This window comes from Curcuma longa, chromosome 11, assembly GCF_044706935.1.
Source record: "Curcuma longa cultivar G26 ecotype Majalengka, Jawa Barat chromosome 11, ITB_CL_G26_1.1, whole genome shotgun sequence".
NCBI classification, from domain to species: Eukaryota; Viridiplantae; Streptophyta; class Magnoliopsida; order Zingiberales; family Zingiberaceae; genus Curcuma; species Curcuma longa.
In genome coordinates this window covers 2,955,274-2,966,967 of record NC_133871.1, presented here as the reverse complement: position 1 = coordinate 2,966,967, position 11,694 = coordinate 2,955,274, and the positions used below count along the sequence as shown (strand labels likewise).

General features: G+C 35.7%; 2 protein-coding genes across 2 annotated transcripts; one reads left to right on the top strand and one right to left on the bottom strand.

The window, feature by feature from the left end:
• Window positions 1–403: 403 nt before the first annotated feature.
• LOC141840436 (uncharacterized) lies at window positions 404–6,222 on the bottom strand. The gene is made up of 10 exons (XM_074728419.1): window positions 6,013–6,222; window positions 5,673–5,767; window positions 5,029–5,096; window positions 4,817–4,860; window positions 4,538–4,633; window positions 3,236–3,389; window positions 2,414–2,587; window positions 1,127–1,198; window positions 915–1,026; window positions 404–678 (listed from the first exon to the last, which is right to left on the bottom strand). The coding sequence occupies exons 1-9, from the start codon at window positions 6,153–6,155 to the stop codon at window positions 916–918; spliced, it is 957 nt and encodes a 318-aa protein (XP_074584520.1). The 5' UTR covers window positions 6,156–6,222; the 3' UTR covers window positions 404–678; window position 915.
• A 1,161-nt stretch (window positions 6,223–7,383) lies between these two features.
• LOC141840093 (FAD synthetase, chloroplastic-like) lies at window positions 7,384–11,048 on the top strand. The gene is made up of 5 exons (XM_074727987.1): window positions 7,384–7,615; window positions 8,810–8,982; window positions 9,661–9,796; window positions 9,996–10,171; window positions 10,265–11,048. Exons 1-5 carry the CDS (start codon window positions 7,455–7,457, stop codon window positions 10,759–10,761), a joined length of 1,143 nt encoding a protein of 380 aa, XP_074584088.1. The 5' UTR covers window positions 7,384–7,454; the 3' UTR covers window positions 10,762–11,048.
• The last annotated feature ends 646 nt before the right edge of the window (window positions 11,049–11,694 follow it).

Here is an 11,694-nt window from a genome sequence, read left to right as displayed (position 1 = left end):
TTTAAATATATTAAAATAATTTTATACAGAACTACTACTGAAACAAAATCCGAGACCACTTTTAATATTTTTATAAATAAAATATTTTTTGATAAAAAATTAGTTTAGTGCATAGAATTTTCACTAATGTAAGATTTCGAAGAAAAATCTATTATACACCATCTTAGCCTATATTGAAGAGGTTATTTTTACTATTCGAATCCGGCTATTAAATCATATGATAGAAAGTTTACTTAAAACTCTCTTTTAAAATGGATCATCTTTGATGATACAAATAATAATAAGTGTCAATCTAAATCAATTGCGCAAAAGTTTCACCAGCAATTATTAACATTGTTAACTCATTTAACAAATAATGAAGCTACAAGTCACACAATTGTCGAAAATTAGGAGGTAAAATGACTAGAGTTCTAAAAGTTTTGACTGGTATTTTATTGATGCATTAAGAAAACCCTAATGAAGGGGGAAATGAAATTTTTTCACCAGTGGTAATAATTTAAAGAGGATGAAGGATAGAAAGTACAATGAGTTTGCTGCAGCTGTTTAGAGCGTGCTACATGAATTGAATCTAAACTCTTAAATGTTTCAGAGTGATTGAGCACTAGCAACTAGCAGAGCAATTTGAGATAAGTAATCTGCAAATGAGATCGGTGGATGGTTCCCAGTTCTTTTAAATGCCTGTAGGAACGAAGGATAGGAACATCAATTGCATATCGATAAAAAGAGAAGGGAGAAAGTTGCATTTGGCATAGGTGTGGCACATCATTTTCGGATCAAGTAAACTAACAGTGCTAATGGTTAGGGAGTAAAATGATAAGAGTTTGAAAACTTTGAAGAGTATTTTGATGATGATTCCGAAGAATATGTTGAGAAACGGGAAAACTTCCATTCTACTGGAGCTAGAGTATACTCACTTCATAAGGATGAAGAATATGAACGTTCCACTAAATGAGTAAGCCAATTTTTGAAGAAAGACACATCTTCAGTTACTGTGTGCGCGAGGGCAGCTATGGGGGTGACTGTGATCTGGAGAAATGATGATATTCACAATATCGATAAGTATCCTCCGTAATGTCAATGCGAAGAAGGGAATAAAATGAAAAGAAGAAAAAGGAAGCGAACTCACATATCCTTCTTGAAGAACTCTGTGGTCTATATCCTCTTCTTCCTCCCTTACTACATTACTCCTGTTGATAACCTGCTCAAAGAATGTACAAGAGTAAAATTAATGGAGATTAAGTTATATTTATTTTAGCATGTCAGGGTTCAGTGGCTTTGTTGATGGCATCGAAATATGCATAGTTCGTCGACTCAAATTGCAGCATTTCTCCAAAATCAATGCCATTTATGATAAAATGGCTTTATCTATGATGATTAGGATAAACTTTAAAATTGGATACATGGAAGCTGTTAATACATGATATCAAAATGTCATAGTACTAATCACAATAAAAGCATAATTTATTATGACGTGTCAGATTCGTATGAATAGATACTTAATTCCCTATGGATTTTCCATGGAAGTGGTGCTCGCGTTTTGATGTTCGATTACAAAAATGATCTCATAAAACCAACAAGAAATTGTTATTTCTGATCATGCTTCTTAGTTATCCTTATCCATTCATACCCTATCCAATTCTTCAAGATTTCCATATTTTGAATGGTAGAACTGAGTCAGGCGAACCATGCAGACTAAGTGAGTTGGACAATTCAGGTACATAGAGCGGGCCTGGAAAACCAAACCCACCCAATAGGTTTAGCAGGTTGAATGGCCAAGCAGATTAGGGAAGCTAAACGACTGATTGGATTAAGCAGTTTGGGATGACTAAGCGGACTGAGTGGTCAGATAAGATGAGATGGATTAGATTGGCTACGTGAACCATTGCTAGTACTTGAAGGGATATCTTGTGGTCGTGGAAACTTATCCCTTAGTTGTTATAGCATTTGTACAAAGTACAAACAAAACCTAGGATAGAAAATGAACTATTTATTTTATTCCATGAACCAAACTAAGTGATATAGATTTCTATTTCATTTTTTTATCCATTTCATTCAAGAATAATTATTGTATTCCCTATCGATTCCATTTTGTGAATCAGATGCATTAGAGTAACAACATGGAACAGGTAATGCACAAACCCATGATAATTGATGAATGTGGCTACAGCCAACAAATTAATATTTACTTGATAGATTAACAAAAGCAAGAAAAGAGAGAACTTGCTGTGCTGAATGGTAGAAGGGTACGAAAAACTAAATCTAAATCATAATCATTTGGAGAAGAGATGTAAAAATGAAATAATCAGCACCGAAAAAATAATTACAAACAAAAAGGAGCAAATTATGATCAACTTTAGATGTGAGGAAAGGTTGTCAAATTCAGCAGACAGATGAAAAGAAAGCAAATGTTTACCCTCTTAAAAAGAAGTTCATTTTCTACTTGAGATGGACTATTGTCTGCATAGCCTGAAACAGAGTCAACATCCATGTTTGAAGTTTGATAAGTTTCAAGTGCTGGTCTGTAAGAATCCGTTCGCTCCCAACCAATTCTAGCCATATATTTCCCCTGCTTGGTTATCTTGAATCCCTGCGGAAACACAAACATAAACATTATCATAGCTAAAGTACACAAATGGGAAAAAAAACACAGGAAGCAAAATTAGTTTCAGTTTAATTTATAGCGGCCAAAGAGGATGATTGACATCAGACAATTTGGATTTATCCTAGAAATACTAAGTATAAAGAGTGCAGGTTGTCAGAGAAGTAGAAATCTAGAAGAGGAAATGCTCCAGAAATTTAAACAAGATTCTAGATACTGTATAACTAAAACGGCTTGTTTATTCATGTGTCACCCATTAAGTAATTAAAAAGATGACAGTTTTCCAGTAGATCATAATATCCCCATGAGATATTTTCACCCCTTGTGACATACATCTCTATTATGATCCCAATTCTTATAATCTGAAGTGTTGGTGAGATATATAAAGGATCGAGGTTATGCATGAGATTCAAAGCCTAAGACTGCTTGATCAACTATGATTCAGAGAATCCATGGCAGCAAATTCTACAGTAAATTGACAACTTTTTGATGCTATGATAAGGCAAATTTTACTAAAAGACAATATTGAATAAAACTCTGACATATATCAAGGAATATTATTCAAGAACTACTATACACGAAAAATAAGGCTTATACACTTTAAAACAACATCCTAAGTCTGGTTCCAATTATCACCTTGTGGTTTACAGCATCTGAGGGTACATCTACATTCAAAAATGAATTTTCAGGATATGTCTTTGCTTTTATCTCATTCAATACAGCATTAATGAGGGGCAAGCAAGCATCTGCAGCTAGCTTCAGGTCATTTACATTGCTTTTACCTGCCTTCCTGAAAACCAGATGAATGAAAAACTCCAGTACTACCTTACTTGAGAGATAGAAAGGGACAAACAATTGACCAAATTAAATAGAGTTGCATCCAGGCATGTAATAATTTTGTTACATATAGTCTAATCCACCAAGCTGCAGTTGGCATGCTTAAACAAGCATAAAAGGATATGCAGTGAACATGACAGTAGCAGGAATAGGGCATTAAATGCGTGCATTAGGATTATTGATGCTTTATTGTGTGACGCAATCAAATAAATGCCTTATGAAAGACAAATGAGGAAGCACGAATCCCAGTAACAAGCATGTGAAATAGCATGTCATCCACATGATTCCATGTGTTTAGGTCCCATGTATTCTAATTTCTAACCACAATCATGGAATTATTCCAACAAGAATCTCATTGTGCAATTCAAAAAAGATTATGAATAACCCATCTATCATAAACTACACCTAGTAAGTTTTTGAACTTTAGACACCATGAGGTTGAACATTTCACATTTTAAGTGAATGTCTATGAGTGAATTTGAATCTACAGAGTACTAAATATGTCCATTAGCAATATTCTTTTTTATCCTCATCTTTTAGAAAATTCTGATTCTTTTTAATTTGGCAATTTTGATTCTAAAAGATATCTGCTGTTAGTCCTTATTTACTGGATGGTATATGGAACCAGTGAATTGCATTATTAAGAAATTAATGAACTCATGGAATAAGCATCATTCAAAACTGTAAGAATTGCTTAATCACATTCATAGATCAAAGAAAAAGAACAAACTTACCAGTGATTTAGTTGTTTAAGTTTTACTTGCTTACTAGTAGTCATGTTGAAAAAACGGAAACAGGAAAAGATAACCATGGGGGAAAATAAATAAATAATCAAAAATCTGCCCCTGGGAAAACATATATAGTTCACAAGATATGTCAACCCTCTTTGTAGACTTAGGTTGTGTTCATTAAGTCAAATCAACAAACTTGTGACAACTTTCAGCCTTTTGAATTGTATAAATATGGCTGAAGATCGCAGACTCAAATTGTAAACAAGGATGAAGACAATGCTGATAGCACACAGGAAAATTCTAAAATTACTTTTCTTAACAAACTAGGGTATTCAAGAAAAAGATTAATTCAACCAAATGATAAACATACCAGTCATATGAGATAGCTACAGAAGGTACACCATACAAGAATGCCTCACGAGCACCAGCTACTGTAGTAATTTCAAAGTGTAGGCCAGAGTATACCCTGGATACAAGTGAAACCTTTTGGAGGAGAATTATCACAAACAACAATCTTATCTTGTAGTTTAAAGCTCAATACAATTTCAACATCAATATTTAAGCATGCTGAGTCTTTACTGATACTGATACAAGCAATAAGATTATAAAAGCAAATTCAGCAGAAAAAATTGAATAAAATGAAACTAACATGTGGTATCCACAATTGCTTCCAATATTGATCCCACTGATCACCTGTATGTTTCAGGTATAAAACAACCTCAAGTTAGTTGATGTACTAAAAATTTACAATTGAATAATGTTTCCTAAATCATTGTATGTAGTGCATTACAAGTAAACAAAGCTAGTACAGGTACTAAATGATGCATCATGTGAGTTTAGGAAATTTGATCTAGAATTTACCAAATCAGGAATCGTGCCATCAAAGAGTTTCCCAGAAATTCCTAAAGATGCACAATCTGCAGGAGTGCCTACAAATCACACAAGAACATTATTTATGGAAACTCATGAGAATATTGGAAGTGAAGAATTGTGAGCATAACTCCATTACCAATGGGAGAAGAATGGTTATGGACAAATTTGTCATTTCATGTAAAAGTTTCAAAAATATTTTGTCATCAAATGCATGAAATACTGCCAATTGGTTGTCCAGTAAAACATCCATCAACTGAATTCACTGAACCTCTATCATGAGTATTCAAACAAGAGTTTCCTCATCTCAAAAACTATGGTTAAATATTTTGAAAAATTAGAACCCGCGTTGACACAGGACAATCTACCTCTTGCCTCCTCCAGTGCACACTGGGTAGTGCTTTCTAACGTTCAAAGAGACTGCCAATTTCCTAGTTCAGGTGACCCAAAAAACATAATTTCGCATTCCAAACAAGCCATAGGCCGCAACTTAAGCCAAACACTTGAAGAGTGGCATATTTGATCACTTCGATTTACCCCCCCCAAAAAAATTATATAAATAAAAGAAGTTTGACGGTATGTTCAAATAATGTTTTCTCAAATCATAAACAAGGTTATTGGGCAGAAGGAAGAACCTGATACTGCAAAAGCTGTAGCACCCGTGATCTCAGTACGTTTGGCACTAAGAGGACGATTCCAAATAATGCTATGACTAACACCTGATTTGTCCCTACAAAAACGAGCGAAATTAATCATGCACGAGGTCAGATTAGCGAATCTAAGTACAATAACATGATCAAATTGTATCATCCAATTAATTACAGTGCGAAAGAGCGAGCGGGTAAACAACTAAAGTCTAAAGCAGACTACATAAACGAACACAAAAATTAATCCAACACCCGATATTGTCTCGCTATACACAGAGGAGAAGAAACGGAGAGAAATTGCCGAAGGAAATGAGGGTGGTGAACTGACGAATCAGGAGCGCAGACGAAGACACGGTACAGATCAGACGCGACGAGGAGGTCTACGAGGAAGCGGAGCCCCGGCGCATCGATTCCGTCGTCGTTGGTGACCATCACGGCCGGCCGCGAAGCCACGATCGCCCCTCCGTCCATCTCCCTCGCCTGCCCTCGAAACTTGCGCCCCCAACTACGCTTGAGGGTTGAGGAAAGCTGCGGGCGTCTTTTATTAAGCCCGGACGGCGATGGGTCGGGTTTGGTAGCATTCCATATTCTTACATTCTTACCTATAATTTAATTAGATATTCGAATTGAATATAGATAATTTTATTAGATTCATCTTCATATCTATATCTAAAATTTTTTATATTTAATTATTTAATTAGATAAAAATATCTCTACATATCTTTTTTTTAATTAGATCACATGTAAGATCATTATCATCCCTACTCCAATTATCTTTTCTTAAAATTATTTTCAAAATTTTAAAAGTAAAAATTATTTATAATTTTCTATCATTTTATCCTTATTCAATAAAAAAATAAAATTCAGCACTCCAGTAATTCTACATGATCGATTCTACGATAATTTATAAGGAGGTAAATCGAAAAATTACAGTTGACCATTAGGAAAATATTATCTCAACTTCATTAAAATTTAATTTTTATCTATTTTAATAAATCTATTCCATAATAACTAAATCTATCATACCTTTTGAAGGGTACAAATTATTTTTAACTCGAACGTGACGCACGTTATCAAATAAATCACTTATATCTTATATTTTACTTTAAAAAGTATCTTTCTTAAAATTAATTTTACAAAAGGAAAAACAATACAAAAAGTGATCTTAATTATTATTTTCCTCAAAAAAAATTGTCTCTTACGTTTAAAATTTTAAAATTGTACCTAATATATTTTTTTATATTGAAAATTAAAAGGTGATGGTACATGTGACTATTTATTAATTACGTAGTATTATTAAAAGCATGACTATTCCCCTTCAATCCCTGCTCCATACGCCACCAGCGACTTCCTCTGATGACGTGGCAGGACTGGTGGAGCCCCCAGCAGGTTTGTGGGGCTCAAAAGTGGATTACAGTTACAAGGGTAATTGGACAGTTGAATTGACGATTCTCCGCCCAGCCCATTTGAACCATGGTTTGGGTCAACCGGTTGGGTCTGGATTGATTTGACTCATCTAATCCATTGGATCAAGCTGATCCACTTTGATCGGGTCAAGTTGACTCAATTGTTGGAGGGTATTTTTGTCTTTTCAGTTAGAAATTACGTTGCCGGGGCAATTTTTCAACGGTCAAAAACCGCCAGTGGATTAGGTTACAAGGGCGGACCTCGCTCGGCCAACGCGGGCTCGGGCTTTGGTTCGGATGAGGCGCCAAACCCTCGGCTGATCGCCTCCAGAACTGGGCGGGGAGAGAGAGAGGGCCGCGGGCGATGGAAAGGGGCGGCACCGCCGCCCTCCAGTTCGCTTTCCGGAACGCTCACCCTCCGTCTGCAGTCGCCTATGGGCCTCTGCTTCCCCGGCGTCGTAACTCCCCTCGATCTACTCGCGGCGGCGCCGCCACGAGGCCACAGCTCTTATCCGGGCAGTTGTGGTAAGTTTTCGAACAGGATACTTGTCAGTTGATTTCGACATCGGAGTCATAGTTTGACCAACGGTCGTACTTTTGCTTGCTTCCGTGCTCCTTTGTTTTTTCGATGCTCGATCTGGTAAACCCTAGTGAAGTACGGACGCTCCTACTTTGTATGAGTTACACGTTTTTGTCTGTTTGTTGAATTACTGTGGAAATCAATTGGGGCGGCATCAAATAGGTTTCCTTCTTTCTTAGCGGTTCTCCTGCTGTGGAAATCAACTGGGTCATAACTTTTGCTTTCGTTTATATGGATTTGTTATGATGATAACTGAATCACGATATTAGTGGCATAGCTATGTGTTATTGTGGAATCCAGATAAATAAAAACACATCACTAATTTGTTTGGGCAATGCAATGTGAGAAAGAACACAAACTCTCTTACCTCTTCTGTGAAGTATGGCTTTTCCCATGGTGCTTCTTGGTAAGATGTCAATTCGTCTTACCGCTTCACTTACAAAAGAATATGGTTATCAGGACTTCCATAATTACCTTTTTCTCTAGAAAGCACTAGTTTGGTCAAATTGGATGGTCCTCACTTGTTTCAAAAGATGCCAACTTATCCATGGGCAAATCTAGTGATCCTTTCTATTAGAGTGTTTTGGATTTGACTGAAAACTGTCGACAAGGCATCTTCTCAGGCCTATACCATCACTCTTAAATTGGCAAAGCATTGTAAGGACAGGTTTGTGATTTCCAACTCACTTTTGGGGAAATAGCCACCAAGCAAGTTGATTATTCATACTATGGCAGGCCTACAATTGCCTGATAAAATAATTACTTTGATATTTTGTGCTTAATATTCTAGGCTCCAGCTACAATCAGAATTCTTTATTTTTTTTCCTTCTCATGTTACTGTTTTCTTCACTAGAATTAGCGCTTTTGAACTCCATAACAAGGTAAGTTGGATAATTTGCGATTTCTTGATTTGAACTCCATATCCAGTTGCCTGATGCCAATAAATCTTCATATTGCAAATTGCATCCTTGATATTTATGATCTCAAATAAGATTGTTATTTTTATTATTGATTCTTTTATCTTAATGTTAATTCAGTTAGATGTTATGCTTTATATCTGTAAGTAGCAGTCCGGTAGTTGCTAACAAAATAATGCTTAAAATCTAAATGCATTCCACCCTTTTACCACTTGTTTGCAGGTGTCATTCTTGTTTACACAGAAGGAAGCACATGCCCATGCATTTTGTTGCGCAACATTCTACCGCAAAAGCTTTCAGTTCAAATCGTCCAGAGGAAACTAGCTTATGTGGTGAAGAAATACAGAAGGATAAGCTTCTCATTGATTGTGGAGCAGATCGAGAGTGCGTGATTGGTAGGTAAATACTTAAATATGACAAAGAATACTCTCATTTTTATATACAAGAAATGTGTGATTGATAGGGATGGAACTGGGTTGGGTTGAGTCAGATTTGTTGAAAAACTGTGGCCAACTTAAATTGATTCTGATTATTTAAAAATCCTAACCCCGACACTGAAAAATCAGTTCAGTTCAATTGTGTGTTTATAGGTTTTTCCAATGCATAATAGATGTTATATTTTTATCCAACGTATATTATTGATATAGCATATTTGCTTGTGACATATCGTTTAGATTGTTTGTTTGTTTTTGATAAAAACCTGAAATGAATATCACATATTAAAAAAACTAGTGCCCATAGGAAAACTAATGAAACATAGAGTCCTTGATTCAAACATAAATGCAACACAAGTTGTCTAGATTTTGTAAACATTCACAGGCTATCGTATGCTTATACAAGCGACTTGAACTGTCGAGGTAGAAAGCCTACTTAAATACAATAGATGCAGTATACTAGTAACTTCCAGCATAAATTTATTCTGTCATGTTTCCTTCTTAGCTTTTCCACTTTATGCAAGTTGTTGTACTATGCCGAGTTATTTCTTGAAGTAGAGTAGAATGTTGTTGGTACCTGCCTTCAGATAAATTAAGCATGCACACATTTCTTATGGTTTCTTGGCCACCGTCTTGCAGGAGGTATAGTCGCCTTAGGCAAGTTTGATGCTCTTCACATTGGTCATCGAGAACTTGCAATACAAGCATCAAAAGCTGGCACTCCTTTCCTTCTTTCTTTTGTTGGAATCGGAGAAGTACTCGGTTGGGAACCAAGGTCAGCAATTTCATCTGATAATATTTTCTACCAATGCCTTTCTTTCTGTGCAAACTGTGGAAAATTAAGATTTGCTCTTTTTAATCTTTTGCGTACTATTCAGATAGACATTATCCAGACATTTCTGTACTATCTTTTGTGTTTTCGGTTACTTATTATGGTTCCAGCTATTTTTAAGCTTTTTCGAACATTGGCGCAGGCCTCCTATTGTTGCGAATTGTGATAGGAAGCGGGTTCTTTCTTCATGGGCTCCTTATTGTGGTGATGAAGTGCCCCTGGAATACAGTGTCCAGTTTTCAAATGTCAGGCATCTCACTCCAAGGCAATTTGTTGAAAGGTTGTCGAAGGAGCTCAAAGTAAGTGGAGTAGTTGCAGGTATAACATGACCACATTTCAATTTGAAAAGGAAAAAAGGGATAATTTCCAGCACAATACGATGCATTAACACCTGCACGCCATTTGCTTCAGGTGCCAATTACAGATTCGGATACAAAGCCTCTGGTGATGCATCAGAGCTGGTGAGACTCTGCAAGGAATATGGTCTGAGTGCATTTATCGTAAGCCCTGTTATGGACAAAACTCAGCGATCATACAATGGGGCTTTCAGAAACATAAACTCAAATGACAAAGGTCAGGTATCATCCACTCGCGTACGCCATGCTCTCGCCATCGGTGCCATGGATTATGTAGCAGAGCTCATTGGTCGAAAGCATCGTCTTGTCATGTCATTGCATAAACACTGCTGCTCACAGAAGGGGATTTTGATTCCGAAGTCAAGCTTGTTAAACCAGCCACCAAAAGATGACACCTACATCAATTGCACTCTTCTGATAGATGACAAGCTGGTCGGGCCTGCAAATGTGGTTATTGACATCGAGAACATCAACATAGAGTTGAATAATTCGAGCTTGGATGCTGAGGATCTCATTCATGATCATTGTTTCCTCGGGATCGAATTCGGTTAGTTGACACTCTTAATGGCCTTGTCATTTTCACTTAAATGGATTCGAGATGAAATAGGTACACAGGTACTTTGTAGAACAAGCATAAGCAGAAGTCCACCACCTCATCTTAGAGTAAGCTCCATCTCAGATTGGGGCATTGAAGTGGTATCACAAGGAATTGCAAGGGCTAAATTCCAAATACAGGTTCATCGGTCATCATTATTCGTTAAAATGGATGTCTAACATTTCTCTTTCTCGGAACAATCTCTCTGGAAACCGATTTTTAAAAAGAATTATGTTTTTTTTCACTTTCTGGTATATTTTTTATGTGGTATATTTTCCTCCACAATAAAGCTTGAGTTGTTCTGTTGTTCTCTACTAAAATAGAGGAGGCCCTTGATTATTTTTAGGTGATGTTCACTAAATTGTAGTGCTTATGGGACAGTTACTCTTTTATGAAATTTGATGGTTAGATATCATAAATTTTGTGTTTATGTTGATTTAATGGAGTTTTTTTTTAAACAATAAAATAAAATTATAGTTCCAGTTATGTTTTGTTCAGGAGCTTGCATATGGTCTCCATTTGGTACATGCTAGGTTGGCAAGAACAGTTTACCCTGTTATGAATAATGAATGTTTTTGTTGTAAAATGAATTTGGAATTTAAAGTGCTATAGAAGGATTATTCTCTCAATTTTATATAATTATGTGACTCAAAACATTTAAATAAACAAGGTCACTTTAGGTTTATTAATGTTGGTGAATAGAGATTATAAATTATTTACTAACACTAGTCTTGAATATTTCATGATTAAGATTTATAAATTATATTCATCAATAAAGTTTATAATATTAAATTTACTAATCTATCAATATATAAAAGTTTTTAATAATCAAGTAAATATTCAAATCAAGAGCTCAATAATATTTAAATAAAATTTAAACTTATAAAAAA

What these genes read in the sequence shown, in the direction of transcription:
- LOC141840436 (XM_074728419.1), bottom strand. Translation starts at nt 6,155, where the DNA reads ATGGACGGAGGGGCGATCGTGGCTTCGCGGCCGGCCGTGATGGTCACC. An exon ending in TACAGCTTTTGCAGTATCAG is followed by an intron (nt 5,097 to 5,672) that starts GTTCTTCCTTCT and finishes TGTGATTTGTAG; the next exon opens with GCACTCCTGCAGATTGTGCA. An exon ending in ATGAACTTCTTTTTAAGAGG is followed by an intron (nt 1,199 to 2,413) that starts GTAAACATTTGC and finishes TTCTTTGAGCAG; the next exon opens with GTTATCAACAGGAGTAATGT.
- LOC141840093 (XM_074727987.1), top strand. Translation starts at nt 7,455, where the DNA reads ATGGAAAGGGGCGGCACCGCCGCCCTCCAGTTCGCTTTCCGGAACGCT. An exon ending in CTCTTATCCGGGCAGTTGTG is followed by an intron (nt 7,616 to 8,809) that starts GTAAGTTTTCGA and finishes ACTTGTTTGCAG; the next exon opens with GTGTCATTCTTGTTTACACA. An exon ending in GTACTCGGTTGGGAACCAAG is followed by an intron (nt 9,797 to 9,995) that starts GTCAGCAATTTC and finishes ACATTGGCGCAG; the next exon opens with GCCTCCTATTGTTGCGAATT.